The following is a 21,170-nucleotide window of genomic DNA, read 5'->3' on the forward strand; positions in this document are numbered from 1 at the left end:
GGGAGGAGGCAGGAGGCCTGCAGTGCCCCGCGTTACCTCAGACTACACCCCTCCACTCCTTTTTGCTTGTCAGGGGGAGACAGACTGATGGAGATGGCAGAGGCTGGAGGATCTAAGAGGGACTGGGGGTGGAGGAGGGTGCTAGGTACAGTGAAGAGCTGGCATTGGGAGGGAGCAGTGAGGTCCTCAGACACCATGGAGAGCCTGTCTTCATCTCACATGGGCAGCATACTTGCCGGGCCCCGGGCTCAAGGAGAGGAGGGAATATGACGGCGGATCCAAGGCAAGTAGGATGTCACTCGGGCATAGACTCCAGGAAAGTCGGAAAGACCACACTTTTTCCCCCAACTCACCACCCCTACTTGGACCCAAGTGTTCCTCCATTTACAGACCAAGGGGCCCCCAGAGTCGCCCTGTGGATAGAGGAGAAAAGCAGTCAATACTCAGGGTCCCTGCAGGCAGGAGCAGTGAAGAAGGCCACAGTCTGGGTGCCTCACCTTGCAGGAGTCCCTGCCCGGGCTCCCCGCACACAGCATGTCGTCCTTGATATCCTTGCCATATTGCTGCCTACAGATCTCATCCGCCATGATGGGGACCTCCACTTCCTGCAGATTGTAGGGCTTTGGCAGCGGCTCTGTGAGAAGAAGCCCAGTGAGCCTGCTGTCCTGAGAAGGCAGCCAATCAGAGGCCACGGGTTCTAGAACATCACACTGAGCCTCAGCGCCCCCAAAGGGACACTGGGAGTCACCCAAAACCCCTGCTCTCTGGGTTCATTCTAGGCCAGTGGGATGATAATCTCTAGGCTGACACTGGGGGCAACAAGATCCAAAAAGGAACAGATATATATATTTTTTATCCACAAACAATTTTATCGGGAAAAATCAGAGCAAGTATTTTCCCCCGAGAAAAGCAGAGTGAGTGGCCCTCCTGTCAGATTTCACTTTGTCCATTTCACAGTGAATCCTGGAGCAGGTCACTGGAGTTCTCTCTCCTCCTCTCCATCTCACTGGGAAGACTCAGGGAGAATGGGACTCCGGAAGCGTGCACACAGGCCTGGTGCAAAGTGAGAGAAAGAAATGCCCATGTTCTCAGTGGTTAGAGCACTGGCCCAAAGAGTCCCAGTTCTGATTCTTGGTCAAGGACAAGGTCCTGGGTTGAGGGTTCAATTTCCAGCCCACGTTGGGGAGGCAACTAATAGATATGTGTCTCATATTGATATTTCTCTCTCCCGCTACCTTCCACTCTCTCTAAAAATCAATGGAAAACTATCTCATGTCCATGCCTCACTCATGCTACTTTGGTCCCTGCTCCAGAACAGACTCCTCTCAAGCTGTGTCCCTCCTGCACCCAAGGGAGACCCCTGAGGGACCCCAGCTGAGGCCTCATCGGTAAAGCCTGGCCCGCCCCAATGCATCACCCTCCTGTCATCCTGGTTCTGGTTCTTACCTTCATAATGAATGTTGCCCCAGCCAGTCACCCAGCACCGTGTGCCTGGGGGGAATGCGGAGGAGGCTGGCGGGAGGCTGATCCACTTGATGAGGTTAGATGGTCGCATGGAGGCCTTCAGTTTGAGAAGTGCCATGTCTGCCCCACCTTTTGCTCCCTTTCCACGCCTGTACTCCGGGTGGCGGATGATCCTAGCCACCTGCACACTGTCACTGAATGAGGGTCTCACTCGTCCTAGTTGGACCTTAAAGTGCTGAGGTTTGGGTTTTGTCCTGGGGACAGAGGCCAAAGGCTTCTGAGGTGCTGTGGCAGGAAGTGGCCCAGCCCCTTAGAGCCCAGAGACCTCCCCTCTGTGGTGGGCAAGGGGAGCTCCAGGAAGCTGAATCCTGGTGGGGGGTCTGCACCAACTCAGCCCAAGATCTGCCCACAACACACATCACATGCCTCCCAATATTGTCCCCCACTCCCACCCCGGGTGCTGGCAGAGGAGGGACTTACTCTTTAATGCAGTGTGCAGCGGTCAGCACCCATTGGCGGTGGATGAGGGAGCCCCCACATTTGAAACTCCACTTGCACTCTTCTGTATCAAGGACCCACAGGCCCACCTGCCACGGCCACTTCTCCAAGGAAGCATTATGCCCTCCCACGATGCCCACCAGCTCAGTCCCTGGGCTGGGATCTGGGAAAGCAGAGGAGGAGCCATCAGGGACCCAAACACCCCTGCTCGGCACTCAGCATGGCCCTATACTGAGTCCCTGCCAAAGCCACCCTCAGAGGGGATCTCCACCCATCCCAGGGGAGGCCTCTGAGAGGTAAGTGTGAGGGGTTCAGAGACAAGCCAGGTCTGGGGTCAGCACTCGCCTGAGGTCACAGGTATGGAGCCCCCCAGACAGGGTAGAGTTAGGAGCATCAGCCACAGCATCTGCAGGGGGAGGCAGGAGGAAAACGGGAGAGCCAGTGAGGAGATCTGGGGCAGGGACCTGGGAATGGAGAGGATGTGGCTTTGAGCAGCGTCCTCACCATGTCAGGCCTCTTTGCCTTCTATTGCTGGACCCCTCTGAGGGCCTTTATGCTCTTGCCCAGACTGCCCCAAAGGGAAGCCAATCTCTTTTGGGGTGGGGCATAGGAGAAGTCGGGGCTTATCCCTTCAGTGGGATCAGCGATGACCAGTAGATCAGCTATCAGACAGGAAATATGTGGGGTCCTCTCTGAGAAGACACTCAGTATTGGTGCTGAAGCCTTAGCTGGTTTTGCTCAGTGGATAGAACGTCAGGCTGCGTACTGAAGGGTCCCAGGTGTGATTCTGGTCAAGGGCACCTACCTTGGTTGCAGGTTCTTGCAGAAGGCAAACAATCAATAGGTCACATCGATGTTTCTTTCTGCCTCTGCCTGTCCCACACTCTCAAAATACCAATGGAAAAATATCCTTGGGTGAGGACTCACAAAAAATAAAAACAATAAGAATATTGGTTCTGGAGACATTTCAGTAGTTAGATGACAGTGCATGTGAAAATGAAAGAAATGAGATGCTTTGCATCATCCTGTACACTGAAGGGTCTCAGGTTCCGATCTCAATCAGGCCACATACCTAGGCTGAGTTCATTCCCCAATAAGGACGCATAAAAGAGGCTACCGATCAATGTTCCTCACCCCTCTCTCTCCGTTCCTCTCCCTAAAATCCATAAGCCTATCCTAGGGTGGTGAACTAAATAAATAATAATAAATGAGTCAGATGCTCTGAAACAAAACAGAGCAGGGGCACAGATGGGGAGAGGGGCTGGCACCTGACTCAAAAAGAGGATGAAGGTCAGCAGCAGGTAAAGTGCCCCCCGACTCACCTTTTGAGGCTCACAGTGCCCCCCACAAAGTACAGACTCGCTGGACCTGCAGACAGAGATGGCCAGCAGCACCATAAGATGGAGGAGGCAGCTGCCCTGTGGCATTTGGAGGGAGTGGGACCTGCTGGCACCTTGATGGTAGACTTCCAGCCTCCCACAGTGGGACAGAATAAGGTTTTGTCTAAAGGCCCGAGTCTGTGGCAATTGTTAGAGCCGCCTCAGGACACTCAGGCATCTGCTCAGTTGTCCTCATGATCAAGCTTTGTCAAAATATAGGGCAAAGGGTGTGAGAGGTGCCAATTTACTGCTAGTTTTCCTCACGTTCTGCACACTCCAGGCACCTGCACAGCACTGGGAGCCAACCTCCACTCTCACCCTCCCTGCTTTCTGCATGGAGGAGCTCTGTCCCACAAGTCCAACCCCAGGATGAGGCCGGCCACCCGCCAGGCACAGGCTTTTCTTCCCATTGACATTCTGAGAATCATTCTCCACCTAGCATGGGATAGGACCAGACAATGCTTCCAGCGGAGAAGCAAGAGGGGTTCCCACACTCCTGAACCACACCCGGTCCTCTCTTCCCATGAGCCCAGCGAGGAGCCCATCTAAGGATGCTTTTTCGCACTTAGGTGAGCTTAGGTCTGTAGAAATACATCATTCCCTCCTGGGGCCAGAGTCCCTGTCACCCTTGCTGAGATGCTGGTGTGTCTGGGGGAACCCAGGATTAGCATCTTTAGGGGACACTAGGGATCTCCATGGGAAACAACCAGGATCCAACATGGCCAGGGGCCCCATGGTGGGGGGAGTGAGCACCCAGGAGGAAACAGGCTGAGCTCAGAGACACAGCAAGTCATTCAGGCACGGAGGTAGACATTGGGTGTTAAGGGGCGGGGTTCCTCCCTCTCTGCCAGTGGTCTGGTCAGAGCGCAGACCTTTACCCACCTCAACAGTTGATGTGGTTTGGGGCTGGTTCCCAGGCCCAGATGGCAGGAAAGCAAGTCCCAGAGGAATCAGCGAGAAGCCACTGGCCCCATCGCACAGCCTGATGCTGGACCCAGACTTCCCACCCCCCACCACCAGGCTGGGCGGTAACCAGCTGGGCCAGACCTGGAACAAAGACAGCATTGGATCAGCTCGAGCAGATCTGCCCGAAACACAAACAAGAGGTTTGAGGGGCTTGGGAGGGAATCATGTGAAAATCATTGGCAGATAATGCGATTTCTTTTCAGAAAAGCCAAAGCCTACCTGAGAAGGTTTTAAGATTAAGATTCGAAGGTGTCTGCATGTAAGATAAATTTTTAAAACGCAAATCAGGAGAGAAAGAAGCAGAAACTCATCTGTTACTCTCAGTGTAACTATTGCGAAGCCATTAGGTAAAGACTCCATTCAAGGCAGTTCCTTACATTCCTAATCCAGAGTCGGTGACAAACATCAACTTCCTTACAAGGAAACCCACACAAAATAAAATGTCATTCCAGGTTAAAAAGAGACGGTGTCATCATATATCAACTCTTCAAATCCCAATGGAATGTGAACTGCAGGTAAGCCTGGAACATTCAATGTGACCCCCAAGTTTGACTGGGGGAAAGACGTGAGGGCATGTCCCCAGAAGCCACAGGGCAGAGGGAGGCAAACTAGGCAGCTGGTGCCAGAAAGCTGTGGAAATGGGAACCCAGTGGCCGCCCAGTGAAGTGGGGTGCCTGAATGGCCCAGCCGACCTGCCCATCCTCCTAGGCCCAGCCTCAGTGACAGCACAGCAGCAGACAAAGGCATGGTATCAACTCAGAGCAAAGAAGGAGGACCCGGCATCAGTGATGGCTGCTGGGAATAGAAGGAAGGGAGGAAGAAGAGGGGCTTGGGGAGAAGTGCAGCCCAGTGTTCTGGTGCTTGGTGTGAAGCCCCTCACTGTGCAGGACACATTGAGGTGGAGTAAACTTGAACTTGAGGGTTCCAGGCAACTCAGATCTTTGCGGGGGCTGGAGAGAGTCACCCGCATATAGGAAGGTGGTGAGAGCCATGGGACTGGAATCATGGTCAGGACCCAGGCCTTCCTCTCCCTCCTGTTGTTGGAGTCACCCCAGGAGGAGGGGGAGTCATCCATCTCTAGAACCTTTGGTCCCAGCAAAACAGAGGACTGGCATTTAGGAAGCCCTGGTTTTTGCCTATAGGAATGTCTTTCAGAACCCGCTTGGAAAGAGTTCCAATTCTGCCTTCAGATTCTGGAGAAGGGCCGCACACAAAGGAAAGGACTTGAGACTTGAACAAATTCAATTTGGCAATATGGGGGGCCAGGCGGTAGTTCAACTCTAGTGGGAGAACTACTCACTGCTCTGGCCCTGCCATCCCTTTTATTGAGGCTTTGGGGAAAACAGGTTAGACAACATAAATAGAAATTTACATGTGGCCCTTAGGCAGGAAATAACAGAAACTTACATGGGACAAACAAGGTGGAGGTTGCTCCAGCTAACAATATCTTAACTAAAGGGTGAGTGGTTAGAGCAATTAAGATTGTTGACCAGCCTTCCTGGCTTCCTGTCAACATCTCTTTATAGTGAAACCCATTTGTTTTCCAGCATCTTAGAACAGAATCAAATAGCCCACCAGCCAGCCAGGGGCTCTTCAGCTCTGTGTGTGGCCTTCAGTGACCAGTCCATTGCTGTCACGTTGTTGGAACCTTTCTCCAGGGCTGCCGCTTGGCTCAGCATCCCCCGAAAGTCTCTGCTGTGTGTCCCCGTTGTCAGCGCTGGCTTCCCATGGCCGGCCAGGCAGCAGCATCCAGCTCCAAGGCCCCATCTCAGAGTGGCCTCCTCAGGACACACCTGGCTCTAGCTGCTGTGGGCAGGGCTCCCAGAAACCCACAATCAGAGGCTCAGCAGCCTCTACACAGGAAGCAGGGGTCAGGAACTGACCATCTTGAACTGAGATCCAGTAAGATAGGAAATGGGTAACTTGTTGGGTGGCAGAGATCAGCAAGAAGTGGAGGTGCCCTCAGTGTCCCTTGTTGGGGATAGGGTGGCTGGACACTAACAAACAGCAGGGCACAGGTGTGTGTTTCTTCGAGTGCCTTCTCACATGTCCTGTCTGTCTCCCTGGCACCCATTACTGAGCGGACACTTCCTCCATAGTGTCTCCCTTCTGGACGAATGACATGAAAGGCAAGGGCAGAGGGCAGGAGGGAGGTGGCAGCACGTAAGGGATTTCCATCAGTGCTCCTGGGGCAGAAGCAGGTGGAGGAGGGGCAGTGGCAAACAAATGCCTGCTGAAGGTGCTTGTACCCATAGAGGGCACTTCACACCACAGAGATGCTCAGGGTGTAGAAACCAACTCACCCAAAGAAAAACTGAGCAGGAGACTTACAAAGTACAGTGCTCCCTGGAAACGTGTTCAGTGAAATCAGCGAGGCACAGAGGCCACACAGTGTGGACTTCTGTTTATGTGAACTTGTAACCGGACAGCCAGTGGGTCTGGGCTGCCTGTCACTGCTTGAGCCCATGGAGCAGAGACAGGCTTGAATCATGTGGGAGCGTTTATTTCAGTCCTGCCGGCAGCATGGGAGAGCAGCAGGTCAGCCAGAGAAATCTGCTCTGCGGCTCACCATAAGCCACTGCTTCTATTGGGCAGAGGGCAGAGATGGTGTGGGGAAGCCGGAATGACAGGCATGGGGAAGTGGGCATGGGGCATCATTATAGGTAAAAAGTCATGCAGGCTGGGGTGGCGGGGTCACCGGGGGTGGACGCCTCCCAGGACCTCGGTACCAGATAACAGGTAATAGGGGCTGGAGTTGTACAAAGCAGGTTCCTACGGAACTAGATTATCTCAGTCATGAGGTTGTAAATCTCTGCATTAATGATAGACAGTTCTCTGGACAAGAGGATGGACTGCATTCAGCTGCTAGCTTCCATGTACCAGGATGCACAACTCCCAGTCAGGTGAGAATGTGCTTTGTCTAATCAGAAAGGAACAACCATGATTAACAGGGCATGATTAATATTTCTTAAAGATATAGCGAACCAAAGCACTTTTCTTTGATAAACATTAAAACAAATACAGTTGTTGACATTTTCATGAGATTCACACAACCTGGAGATTAGATATTATCACCTCATTGTTAGGATTTACTTATGTCAGACACTCCTTACTCTTAATTTAATAACATGTAAGAGGACTCATTTTAGAACCCTCTGATTCCCATTAAGAACACACATCTAAACTTTATAAAGAACTGTGTTCTTCTGGCTCATGACCAAGAACCTTTGTCCAGAAAGCATCTTGATCTTGAAATATTAAGCACAATAAAAGGGGGCAGAGAAAACTTATTGTGCTTAGCAGTTATCTTGCAGAAAGCCTGCAGCCTTGAGCATGGCATAGCCTAGACAATCATTAGATCTGGCGATGGGAGGAAAGGAGGACCGAACCCTTACACCAGTAGACCGGTTTGCAGCCCGCAGAAGTTAGTAAAACCCTTCTGCCTCCCCCTTCTGTCACCGCTGATTGCTTTTTCAGCGTCAGCAACCTGCACCCAGGTTCCTGAAATAAAAGCTCTTTTGATACACGATGGCCTCATATCATAGGTGAGTGACCTGGCCCACTGAGAACCCTTCAGATCTTATGCATCTTAAAATCAGGTGCTCAAACAGAAGACACTGTGGAGGGGAGAGGGGAGACTACATAGTGCCAATCTAGCACTTTCTCAGTTCTTGTGTCAACAAAATACATTTCACTCACCCTGGCTGGTAGTCATCATTGGCAATGCTATCTTACTGATTCCTCTTCTAAGTGGCCATTGGCAGTGGCTAGTATCCCTGTGGGATTTCAGTGCTGGACCTGCATTGATCGTGGGCAAAGCTTCCTTGCCCCACCCTCATATTAGTTCTATCATTCTGTGCAGATGGCCTTGGGAGTTTTGTGTACACTGCTATGCTATTCCTGGTAACCTCATTCATCTCCCTGATCCTCACTCTTTTTGTGTGTTTCTGGTCGCTGTGTGCTGCCTGGAGTCACCTGCACTGTCTGAGCCTCCCTGTCCATCGTCCCTCATTCAGGGGTGGGACTGCCAGCGTACTCCCAAACTGCACAAGCAGGACCTTTGCTGAGGCTCTGGGAGAGCCACCATTATCATTTTAGGAAGTCATCTATTGCCCAAGTTTGCTAAGAGTTTCATCACAAACTATGCTTGAATTTATCAACTAGAATAAAATTATTTTTTCATATCTATTGAGATTATCATATGGTTTTTATCATCTATTTCTGCTCCGTTACTGTGGTATATTGCACTAATTGGTGTTAAATCATGGTGGTTTATACCTTCCTGGGTTCTTTGGGAATAATTTTACACATTGAAAGTTGGTTTGACAAAGTTTTACTTTGCATTTCTTCATTCCATGTTCATAATGGAAAGTGGCCTGAAATTTCCCTTTATTCTCTGTGCCTGGTTCTTTTCTCCAGACAGTGTGCCAGGGAGCTGCCTCCTTTTTGTTCCCTGAATATCCCTGGGGCCTTAAGTCTCAGTGTATTTCTCCAGAAAGCCATGCTGTGCTGTAACTCTCCCATGTTGTACTTTATATTTTAGTTCATACTAAATATAGATGTTCACCACCCAGATGCAGGCCTTTCCTGATTATCAATCTGGTCCTGCTTCCCTTTGTCCTAAAGTCAGTTCCCATGAGTTATACTTGCCTAAAAGTTGTCCATTTCACCTGAGGGTAAATTTGTCTAATGTGGTTGTTCATACTAACCTCTTCTGATTTTTAAGCATCTCTGCCTGTCCACGTTTTGTTTTTCTCTTTATTACTAATACTAGAGGCCTGGTGCAGGAAATTTGTGCATGGAATGGTAGGGGTGTCCCTCAGTCGGGCCTGCACCCTCTCTAATCTGGGACCGTTCAGGGGATGTTTGACTGCAGCATTTCTGACTGATTGCAAGATCAGGCCTAAAGGGACAGTCTAAACATCCCTCTCACAATCCCAGACTGCTGTCTCCTAACCACTCATCTGCATGCCTGCTTGTCCCCCTGATTGCACCCTAACTTCTCCCCTTCCGGCCTGATCTTGCCCCCAACTGCCCTCTCCTGCAAGCCTGTCATGCCTAAATGCCTCTTCTGCTGGCCTGGTCCCCTTCTTTCCCCAACTTCCATTCCCTGCAGCTCTGGTTGCCCACAACTTCCCTTCCCTGTAGTCTAGTGTCTCTCCCCCCCACCCCCCCTGCAACTGCCCTCCCTTGCAGGCCTGATCACCCCCAACTGCCCACCCCTCCTGCCCTGATCTTGTTCCCAACTGCCATCCCCTAACAACCTCATGTTCCCCAACTTGCCACTCCTGCAGGCCTGGTTGCCCCCACTGACCTCCCCTGTCAGCCATCTTGGCAGCTATCTGTGGCTGCCATCTTGTGGCTGCCGTCTTGTGGCTGCCATCTTGTGACAACGTCCCTCAAAGGTGTCGGGGAGGGTATGATGCCACCTAGGCTTTCATTATATAGGATTAGCTGTGCATCATTTTTCCTATCTCAGTGTTCGGCAAACTCATTAGTCAACAGAACCAAATATCAACAGTATAACCATTGAAATTTCTTTTAAGAGCCAAAAACCAACTTTTTCACATGGGCCATGAAGTTTCAATCCCACTATATGAGTTCGCTTACACCTGGTATTTTGTGGAAGAGCCACACTTGAGGGGCCAAAGAGCAACATGTGGCTCCAGAGCCCCAGTTTGCCACCCACTGTCCTACCTGATCAATATTTTCAGAAGTTTGCCTATTTCATTAGATTTAAGGAACTCATTTTTGGCTTTGCAACCCTATAACGTTTTTTTATTATCTAGTCCAGGTGCTTCTTTTGTTTTAAATCACTGGGGACTATCTTACTTTAGTTGGCCTATCTGTTCTCCTATTGCTTATGCTCTCTCTGTGTTTCCTTGGACATCTTTTTTCTCACTTCTGGACTTCAATAGGACAGACTCTGTTCTATTTGTACTAAATCCAGAAAGGACTGGTCATCTCCCACCAGGTGCAAACCCCCATTTCCCTGTGAATGTTAGGACGTGGTATTGTCACCATTGTGAGTCATATGTACTTTTTAATTTTCATTCTGAGATTTTTTTAGAAGAATATTATTTACTTTTCCAAATGTAGGGGGGCTTGTGCCCATTTTTTATATAAGTGTGAGAAAGCATAAAATACCAAAGTAGCCTGTTCTCTTCCAATACAAGGCAACTGGAAGTGACCTATGAGAACAGAAATTCAGGCTCAGTATTTGCTGAGGATGTAAGCAAAGGCAGAGAAATACATGTCCAGCATCAGTTACAAAAGATGGGATATAGGATGCCCCTCATAAACTCAGGCAGTGAACTTGTTGGCAAGTGGCCTTGTCACATGGTGTTAGCTGTGATCTGCTCCTGTTCAACGTCTATCAAAGTTATATGTGACCATATGTCTACATGTATCAGAGCTTCCCAATCCATGCAACTGGATATCCACACATCCACACACACACACACACACACGAACATGCACATGCACATTCATATATGCACATATACCCACACACACATGCAGAAGATGATGCATGGGCACACGTGGAGAAGGACCCTAGGAGGCTCCAGGTTGAGGGAGACCAGCCTGGGGTTGAGAATCCAGTCATGGGTGGCAGTCTGCCTGTGGGACCTTGGGCTTCCAACCTTCTTTCCCAGCATACCCTGGAGCCAGCATGCCATGGATTGGGCACTTCACCTGGCGCCTCTTCTGGCAAAATTGGTAACCTCAGAGGAAAGCTAACCAACTACCAACCAAGACACTGGTAACGTCCCTCAGAGAGGCTGCGGGAACCTCTAGCTGGGGGCCCTGTGTAGTAGGAGCCCAGGTGATGCCAGTAAAGATTCCTACCCATTAGAACACGGTGGGTACCAGGGTGTCTGGGCCTCGGGAAGAAGGATAGTGGAGAGTGGGGAGCCAGTAGGAGGAAGAAGAGGATGGTGGAGTTGGAGCCAGAAAACCTGGGTGTCACAGATTGGCACCCCGGCACTAGGACAGAGGCCTGGCTGTGGGAGGACAGCCACCAGGAGAGGTGCCAGGGAGCAGCACACAGAACTCGGGGGCCTTGGTCAGAGTCCTGGCGGGCACTGTGGAGAGGGGTGTTGCCTGGTATCCGGTCCCAGGTGCTGTCCTCGGTGAGGAGCAAAGCCGTCCTGTGGACACAAAGCTGTGCTGAGGCCTGTGTCTCTCTGAGCATTAGGGCAGAGTGAGGGAGATTCAGTGTCCTTGTCCGTTTGGTCACAGTTGTTCTGAGGTTTGGTGGGGCCTGAATGGGACAGAAGTGACATGAATGAGGGCCTCCATGAGCCCTCCCTGCTCCGGGCCCTAAGACCTCCACTGTGACACGTGAGGACCCGTGGACACTGGCACAGTACTGCCCCCACAGCACCCCACCCGCCCTCCCTGTCCAGCTTCCACTGAGGTGTTTCATAATAGGGATGTTAGGTAACAGAAGCTGTGCCCTTTGCCCACCTGCCCTCAGCCTTCCCTATCAGGGCTAGAAATCCTCATCACAGTTCTGGCTTTGATCCTGTCCCTGATGCCCAGCCAGCCCCACCGTCACTCTGGGCATCCATTCCTCTGACTCAGTCCCAGCACCCTGGGCCCACCAATGGCAGCCTGAGGCCAGAAGGACTCCTGCTCAGAGCAGAAGACAGGACACTGCACACTCTCCCTCCCACACACAACTACTGGCCTGAATCCCCACGTGCAGATTATCTCAGCCTCCTCCTTTTATCTTTTTTTTATTAATCCTTACCGGAGGATATTTTTTTTCCATTGATTTTTAGAGAGAGTGGAAGGGACATGGGGAGAGAGAGGAGAGAGAAAACCATCAATGTGAGAGACATATCAATTGTTTGCCTCCTTCAGGCACCCCAACAAGGGGCTGGGCATTAAACCTGCAACCCTAGCTCATGCCCTTGACTGGGAATACCCAGGTCTCTTTGCTCTGATCACCCTCAGGAAAACCAGCCAGTGCCCCCTTCTTCTATTTTTAAATTATTTGCAGAAATACACCATCCTATATAATAAAGAGGTAATGTGCAAATTAACCCTCATGCCCTCACAAGATAGCTGCCCACAACCAGGTCATCAGGGAGGTTAGTGAAGGAATACCTAATGACTGAACACGCAGGCTACATGGGCAACCAGGCCAAGAAGGGGGATGGGCAGTTTGGGGCAAACAGGCTGGTGGGGGGGGCAGTTAGGGACAACTAGGCCGGCAAGGGGGCAGCAGTGGGGGGGGGGGGGATCAGGATGCCAGAATGGGCAGTTAGGGTTGATCAGGCCAGCACACAGAGGCAATGAGGAATGATCAAGCTGGCAAGAGGAGGAGAGGTTAGGGGCCACCAGGCAAAGAGGCAGATGAGCAATTAGAAGCTAGTGGTCCAGGATTGTGAGAAGTATGTCTGACTGCTGGTTTAGGCCTAATCTTAAACTGTCAGTTGGACATTCCCGGTGGAGTCCCGAATCGGGAGAGGGTGCAGGCTAGGCTGAGGAGGGACACCCCACCATGCACACAATTTGTGCACCAGGATTCTAGTGTAAATATAAAGATAGGACAGCTTTGTTATTTTCCTTTTTAATTTTGTCCCCACCCTTCAACCTTCTCCCCTTGGACCGCCACCCACTTGTTCTCTATATCTATGGGTCTGTTTCTCTTTTCTTTATTTGTTTAATTTTGTTTTAGATTCCACATATGAGTTGCTCATTTCTCAACATCTTTGCAAACATGTGGTGTTATTGTACGTTTTTATTTTCTCCAATCTCATGAGTGTGAAAGTCCTTTTATTTCCCTGGTTATTCCTCTGATTATGAAGGAGGCCAGTCAATGCCAATGGCCACTGAGGTGTGTCTTTTGAGAGTGGCAAGCAGTGTGTTTCTTTTTATTAACACTTTCTTCCCTTTATTCCACACCATTCCTCTGAATTAGTATTTCTTCCTGGAATAAATCCTTAAGTAATTCTTTTCATGAGTGCCTGCAGGTGATAAGACACTAGTCATGTCTTCTGTTTTGTAACATCACTACTTTTTCCTCATTATTGTGAGACAGTTTATCTGGGAATAACATTTTATGTTGATGGTGATTTTTCCTCGCCACGTCCAAGGAATTGCTCCAGATTCTTGTTCCCCCTCCTATTGCTGACCAGAACTCCCCTGAGTCTGACAGACATTTCTTTTCAGGTTAAACTATCCCTTGTCTCCTCTGGCTTTTAATGTGGACATTGTGCAGTTTTACTGAAATGTGTTGAGGTGAGAATTTATTTCTATTTATTCTACTGAATTTTCAAAGGCACTTTCCACTGAAGTTTCATCATTTTTCTTTGATTCTAGAAAATTCTCAGATATTTTTGTACCAATACCATATTTTAGTTAATCCAGACAGTTTTTATAATTTCCTATTAAAGGGTTCTGAATCTCTAAGAAGGCTCTGCAGTTGGAGGCTTTCAAACCATCTACCCAAATGCTCTTTCATGTTTTATGGGTTGTTGTTTTTTAAGAATCCTCTGTTTCTGCTCTGACTGATTTGGCTCAGTGGAGAGAGCATTGGCCTGCAGACTGAAGGGTCCAAGGATTGATTCCCAGTCATGGTACATGCTCAGGTGGCGGGCTCAGTCCCCAATGTGGGGCAATCAGGAGGCAGTTGATCAATGATTCTCTCTCTCCAGCTCTCCTCCTTTCTGAAATCACTAAAAACAGATATTTTCAAAGATTCCTCTGTTTCTGATATGCTGATGCTGAAAACCAAAGAAGCCGACATTCAAGCACACTCAGAGAATGGCCCTCCGCCACCTCAACTCACTTCTAAGCTCATGCCTCTGTCCCCACCACTTCTATCCCTCTGTCTGCAGCTCCTTCTCCATAATGCCCACCCTTGCTCATGGTTCCTAAGCTGAGCCTGGCAGCTCAGCCCCATCAAACCCTCCGGAAGGTCCAGGCTAGGTCACACCCTGTGTCCCTCTATCTCTGTCTTCAGCACTCACCTCCACACCATCCATGTCCCACACTCACTGCAGTGCTGTGTTTATGTCTGTCCTCACCTTCCTGTGGATTCCAGGAGCCCAGGAACCCACTCATTGAACTCCATCCCCTGAGGCCTTATCCATGCTGGGCACATTTGATCAAGGATTGCTGGGAACCAAGATCAATGGTTATTGTTATAAATGCAAGAAGTCAGGTCAGAAGGCTGAATGGGGCTGTTAGATATTCACAGGGATGAATATCTGCATGGTATTACCTACTACTGACTCAATGGCCTAAAGCAAACTCCTCCAGCTTGATAGTCTTACTCTTTACCAATCATCACCTTTTATATGTCTGTGTGCATTCCTAAAAGGCAATTATGTGTTGTAGTAAATAAAAGCAGATGGGAACAGAGACTCAGTGAAACTTTGTTCCTTCTACCAAGGTCACGAGTGTCTTCCCTCATAATTTCTAAATTTATATTTCTTGACTCGTGTGGCTAATTTGCACATTGGCTCTTTCTTTCACTCTTTGAACCCGAGGCCATATGGGCCATAACTTCACAAAGGATAATTAAGGGAGGGAGGGCTGGGAGGAGGGAAATCGGAGAGAGAGAGAAGAACACAGAAGAGAAGAAAGAGAAAATAGAAAGCAGGGAAAGAAGAGGAGAAGGAAGAAAGGAAGAGGAAAGTGAAGGGATGAAGGGAGAGTCAGAGAGACAAACATAAGCCTCATGAGCCCCCAGAAATATCACATGGAACTGTACCCCGGGAAAACTCCTGACACCGAAACTCGGAGACCTGAGACCCAGGCACCTCTCAGGGAGGCCCCGTTACATCCTCAATCAATGCCACGATGAATCCATGCCACCATCATCTCAGGCCATGGTTTGGAGCAAGCTTTTCCAAGTTTAATGGGAATCAGAGGGCGCGAAGCAGGGTATGGGCCCTTATCCAGGCCCACCCTCTTGTGACAGACACCGGCCTTCAGAGCATATTACTGTGTCAGCCACTCTAAAGTCAGGAAAAGTGGGTGATCCAGAGTGCAGGAGGCCCTTGACACTATGGAGGGTGAGACCAAAGGTGAGTAGGTTGGGAGGACAATGTTGGAATTGGGAAAGAAGCAGGGGTGTCAATAAGAAAGATGGAGGATTCCCCATCAGGGGAACCCTTCCTGGCCTCATCTAGGATCCAGGCGGTGAAGGAACACACTTCTGAATCCAAGAAATGTAGCTCATCACCGAGCATACTCCCGAGGGAAGTCACGATAACCACATATGTATCCCCAGCTCACAATCCATACCTTGACCAAGGTGCATTTCTAGCTGCACACCAGGGGCCCCCGGAATCACAGGGTGGGGAGAGGCAAGACTCAGTGAACATCTGCACAAGGGCTTCTGCATGGAGCTTCTGAGTCCAGATTACTCTGTGCCGGGGTGGACGGAGGACAGAGGACAAGGACAGGGGGAACTCACCTGCAAGGAGTCCTGGCCCTCACTCACAGCACACAGCATGTTCTCCTTGATGATCTTCCCAGTGTTATTGGAAGAGTTCTGGTAGTGCTGCTTACAGACCGTGTTCCCCACAATGGGAACCATCATCTGCAGCTTGTTTAGCCAGGACAGTGGAGCTGTGGGGAGGGGCTGGCTGAGAACCACGGCTGGTCCATGTTTCTGCTCTTTCCCAACAACCAGGCACTCCTTCCCCTTCTCTGAAACACCCCGGCCTTCAGCAGAAGTCACAGGGAGTCCCTCTGTGGGCCCTGACCCATGGGTCTAGATGCAGCTACACCTGGTCCTGGGACTTTGCCTCCTAGCAGCCACTAATCCCATTCAGTTCAGGACACAGCACTTCGTCACCCAGAGTCTGGTATCCACATGCCAGAGGGTAGGCACTGAGGAGAGAGTGCTATCCCAGGATTTTTCTCCATGTGATATCACCACGGGCCCTGCCTGTCGCTCCCAGACTGACTCAAGAGGAAAATCGAGGTCCAAACACCCACACAGCACATGGGAAGGAGCCAGGCAGAGCCACGGGAGGACCTATCGGCCTGGCACAATAAAGACCTGTGTCCTCAGTGTCCATGAACGTGATCATAAAACTGCAGGTCTTCACACATTTGGGCTCAAAAGGAAATCCCCTCTCTAATAACCAAATTTCGATTTTGCACATGACCCAGAAATTCTACTCTGAGTCTATAGCCCAAGGAATTGAAAACAGGGATCGATGATGGTGACAGAGTAGATGTAAGGTATACTCACTTCCTCCCAGGACCAAATCAGAATTATAACTACATCATAGACAATCAACCTGAATAACCAACTGAAGTCTGGCTGAAAGGAAGTCTTATCATTAAGGATGCATGGAGATGGGTAGGGAAGTTAGAGACACAGAAAGGTCTGGCATTGAGAGTTAGGAGGGACACCTCAGCTGCAAAGGTCCCCTGTAAGAGGGGAGTGGTCTCCACCCCCTCCTGAGCTCCCCACCTGGAACACCAGTGCCTGGAAAAGGAGCTATAAAACATTTGGTTGTGAACATCAATGGGGACTGCACTTGCCAGAGTGAGACAGGAAGACTGCTAGGAACCCAGATGCCCTATGCAAGGGCCAGTGCACAAACATCTACTTTGCAGGTACTCAACCTGGGCTCTAGCGGCCTGGAACGGACAGGAGTCATACAGGAAGAGATTGGGTTGTATGGCTTTGGGGTGAGCACTGGAGGGGCAGCCTCCATTATCCAAGGCTGAGTCCCTCTCCCACACTGCCCACAGATGCCATCTCTCTGGAGTTGAACACTCCACTCCATAGGGCATCAGTCTGGGAAAAGGCACTTGACCGCCTCCCCCCTCCAGGCTCCCAGTGGTCTTGCCCTACGAAGCTCCTGCCCTGCAGGGGAGTCTGCTAGCTACAACCAGCCTGGACCCCAATAGCCTTTTTCAGAAGGCTCACAAGGAAGCCTAGCAGACTCCATGTATGTTGGAGACACACAGGAGGAGACTGAGTTCTGTGTATCTTAGGCAAGAGAAATTTTCCCAAAGCCCTCCAACTAGCTCCACTGTGCTGAGCCTTCCCTCCTCACTGCCAAATCCTAATGTGCTGAGCCTGATGAATTCTACTAGCTTCATCCTGACGACTCCCTAAGACCCTACCCCACTGCTAAGATATGAAGAACTGAGTTGGTGCTGGGTGGTGGGTGGTGGTGGTGGGTGGTGGGTGGTAGGTGGTGAATGGCCTTGGTGTTCCCTAAGGCTTCTGTTGAGTGGTGTTAGACCGAGCACTGGTGCTGAATTTGAATCTTTATCAAACTGATGAACACCACTCGCCCGAACCCAATGACTCATAGAGAAACTACCTCATGCAACTCAACTACAACAGCGGGACTCACCTCACCCACACAAGGGACATTCCTGGGACAACAGCTTAGCTGGAGGCTCTTACAGTGGTAGAGCCAAGGGCAACTGTCAGGCAGAGGCAGATGTTGGGGTGCTTTGGGCCTTTTGTGTCCTGACATAGGTCTAGTATCACTGTGAATCAGTCTCAGTATGCAGCTTGGCCCCTCCCATGTGCACCCAGGCCTAGCAGAGGGAGCCACCAACTGTGGAGCCCTCTGTAGCTTCTAACAGGTAGCCCAGGATTGGTTACAGGCAGGGTCTGACATTGACCTGCACCAGAGTGCCTCCCCAGAGGCCCCACAACCAGCCCACAGCAGAGTACAACCCAACTAGCTTCACAAGTGGCACACTCAAAGGGAGATCTCTGCAGGCTCCCGACCCTGCTGGGCACATTCTGCTACATGGAATCAGTCCACTCGCAGGAGCTCATACGGTGTGACTGGGGTCAATACTCACAGCCTGTCACCTTGAGGGTCAACCCTACCTACCACAAGCCAACAACAATCAAGACTCAATTACAACAGCAGGGTTCACGCAACCCACATCAAGGGCATTCCTGGGGCTCCTAGGCTAGGGAATCAGGGAAAATGCACCACGCAGCTCCTAAGGACATGTACACCAAAAGGCCACCCTACCAAGATTGGGGGACACAGCAGATCTAACTACACAGAGAAACACATACACAGAGGTGGCCAAAATGGGGAAACAAAGAAGCATGCCCCAAATGAAAGAACAGGAGAAATCCCTAGGGAAAAACTAAATTAAATGGCAACAAGCAGTCTACCAGATACAGAGTTCAAAACAATGGTTCTAAGGATGCTCAAGGAACATAGGGGAAGGGTTGATGAACTCAGTGAGGACTGCAATAAGAAGACAGTAAGCATTTAAAAAAGGGGCATAGAAACCATGAGAGAACACATGGTCGGAAATGAAAGATATGAGATCTGAAATGAATACACTGGAAGGAATAAGAGTAGATTAGATAAAGCACAAAATCAAATCTGCAATTTAAATGGCAAACTGGCAGAAAACACATAATCAGAGAGTGGAAAAAAAATAAGAATTTAAAATGAGGACAGCTTAAGGGATCCCTGGGACAGCAGTCAACACCCGGTGGTCTGTGGACCAGTGGGGTCCAGAAAGGTTAGTGACCTCTCCTCTGAGAGAACATAAAGCAAAAGTTGACATATGTTTATGAGTAGGCGAAATACAGAGTTCATTCTTGCCATATTATTTATTAATTATTACGCAATTCTTCACATGAACAACTATAAATCTATTATTGCCACACCCTATATGTACAATGAAATAAATACTGAGCCATAAAAAAAGAAATCTTGTCATTGTGCTAAGTGAAATAATTCAGTCAGAGAAAGACAAATACCACATGATTTCACCTCTGTGTGGAATCTAAAGAATCAAATAAACAAACAGAAGAGAAACAGGCTCATAGAAACAGGAACAGACTGATGGTTGTCAGAGAAGGTCAGGAGCTGGGGGCGTCTAGGGGACTGAATGGAAAAGGGGAGGGGATTAAAAAAACAAATGGGTAGGTACAAAGCAGTCACAGGGAATGTGAGTGCAGATTAGGGTATATAGTCACTAATACTGTCACAGCCATGTATGCTGCCAGGTAGCTATGGAACTATGAGGGGAGGGGCGACACTTTGTAAAGTATATGACTGTCCAACCACTGTGCGTACACCTGAAAGTAATACAAAATAATACTGACTACAAACTGCAATGGGAACATGTTTTAAACGACTAGAGAACAGGTGCTCTGGCAGTGCTTGAACACACAAGTTCACAGCAGCATGGTTGACAACAGCCAGAGGCGGCACCTGCCTCTCAGGCAGGCATGGACCATAAAACGCTCCCTCCAAACAATGGAGGTTACGGGGCCACAAAGAGAAAAGCAGTTCTGACACAGGTTACAGCATGGCTGGGCCTAGAAGGCGTCATGCTAGGAGAAAGAAGACAAACACCAAGGCCACACATTGCAGGCTTCACATGCATATGAAGCGTCCAGAACAGGTGAAGGCACATAAGTAGAAAGCAGCTCCATGGTGGCCATTGTTATACAAATTTTGCCAGAGTAAAAACTTGGAGGGTTCCCTCAAATTTTGGAGAATAAAGTATTTTCCACAAAGCCACAACCACACCTTCAGTGGCTGTCCTGTGCCTCCCTCCGCACACACCCAGCAGGTCCCCTTGAGCCTCACCTCCGAGGCTGCTGTAACTCCATCTGCTCACCCAGCCCATCTTCCTCTCAGGGAACTTCAGCAAGGCAGGTGGCAGGGGGGCCAGGCTGATGTGCTCAGACCGTGTCACAGGGGCCTCCAGTTTCAGCCCGGTGATGTCCGCGCCCCCCTCTGCAGACAAGCTCTGGTTGAACTTGGGGTGCCGGATGACCTTACTCACATTTGTCAGCGTGTCATGGTCATAGATTCTCAGCTGCTCAACTTGAACCCTGAGGCCATAAGCCTCCACGTCGTCCCTGGGGGAAGGACCAGGATTCTCTCAGAGGAGCCTCCGGGGCAGGGTCAGTGGGGGCACAGCAGCAGGAGTGGGGCTCCCTGATAGTGGCTTTCCCCTGGCCAAGGGCCATGCACAAAGTCCACCACCCATCACCCTTTGATGTGTTTCCCACCCTACCCCTGCTGAGAGCCTCAGGCTGCATGTCTCACCACGGGATGCAGTGTGCTACGGTAAGACCCACTGGGGGTGGATGAGGGATCCCCCACACTGGTGCTGCCACACCTCCAGCTTCTCATTGTACCATCGCACGCTGACCTGCCAAGGCCATCTGCCAGCGGGGGCATTGTGCACACCCATGTTGCCACTCGGCCTCCTCCCTGAGCCGGGACCTGGGAACAAAGGGGACAGGAAACGCCATCTTAGACCCCAGCAGGGCCTCTTGCACTCAGTCTCCCCCAGGAGGAACCAAGGAGTCCTGCCCTGAGTTGATGCTGAGGGGCCTGGTCAGCCTGAGCAGAAGATGGGGACAGGGAGTGAGTACTCACCTGGCAACAAGGTCATGAAGCTCCCCAGGCCTGGGAGGCTCAGGAACAGCAGCCACAGCATCTGCGGGGATGGCAGCCATCTGGCTGAGACTTCTAGGGGCTCGGGACCCATGTGTGGATGGAGAAGCAGGGGTGCACTCAGGATCATCCTCATTTTGAGAGACTATCCTTAGGACCCTCTTTGCACCGTTTCTTCCCCTGCACAGGAAGGTGTAGGTTGGGGCTCCCTGGCTAGGCCATGGCAGAGAGAGCCTCTTCTCTCTCTGGACCACCCCAGGTCGGGGGATCAGTCAGCAGGCATCAAGGAGCTGCTGCTGGGATGAAACCAAGATGGCGTCCTAGGTGAACAACTGGGCTGCCATATGCACAACAATTTAAAAATATTAAAACTAATACAAAGGACATCTATCACCCGAAACCACAGGAAGGCTGGCTGAAAGAGAAGGGAGTGCAAGCGCTGAAAATCTAAAGAGCCTAGATACTGAGG

General features: G+C 50.3%; 1 protein-coding gene across 1 annotated transcript; it reads right to left on the reverse strand.

The window, feature by feature from the left end:
- Positions 1–248: 248 nt before the first annotated feature.
- LOC311621307 (mastin-like) lies at positions 249–2,368 on the reverse strand (the record flags this gene model as incomplete). The annotated part of the gene is made up of 5 exons (XM_084881245.1): positions 249–413; positions 498–634; positions 1,447–1,718; positions 1,945–2,125; positions 2,308–2,368. 5 exons carry the CDS (start codon positions 2,366–2,368, stop codon positions 249–251), a joined length of 816 nt encoding a protein of 271 aa, XP_084737371.1.
- Between the last annotated feature and the right edge of the window lie 18,802 nt (positions 2,369–21,170).

The sequence above is a fragment of the Pipistrellus hanaki genome (genome assembly GCF_964339955.1).
Source record: "Pipistrellus hanaki genome assembly, chromosome: 4".
NCBI lineage: Eukaryota > Metazoa > Chordata > Mammalia > Chiroptera > Vespertilionidae > Pipistrellus > Pipistrellus hanaki.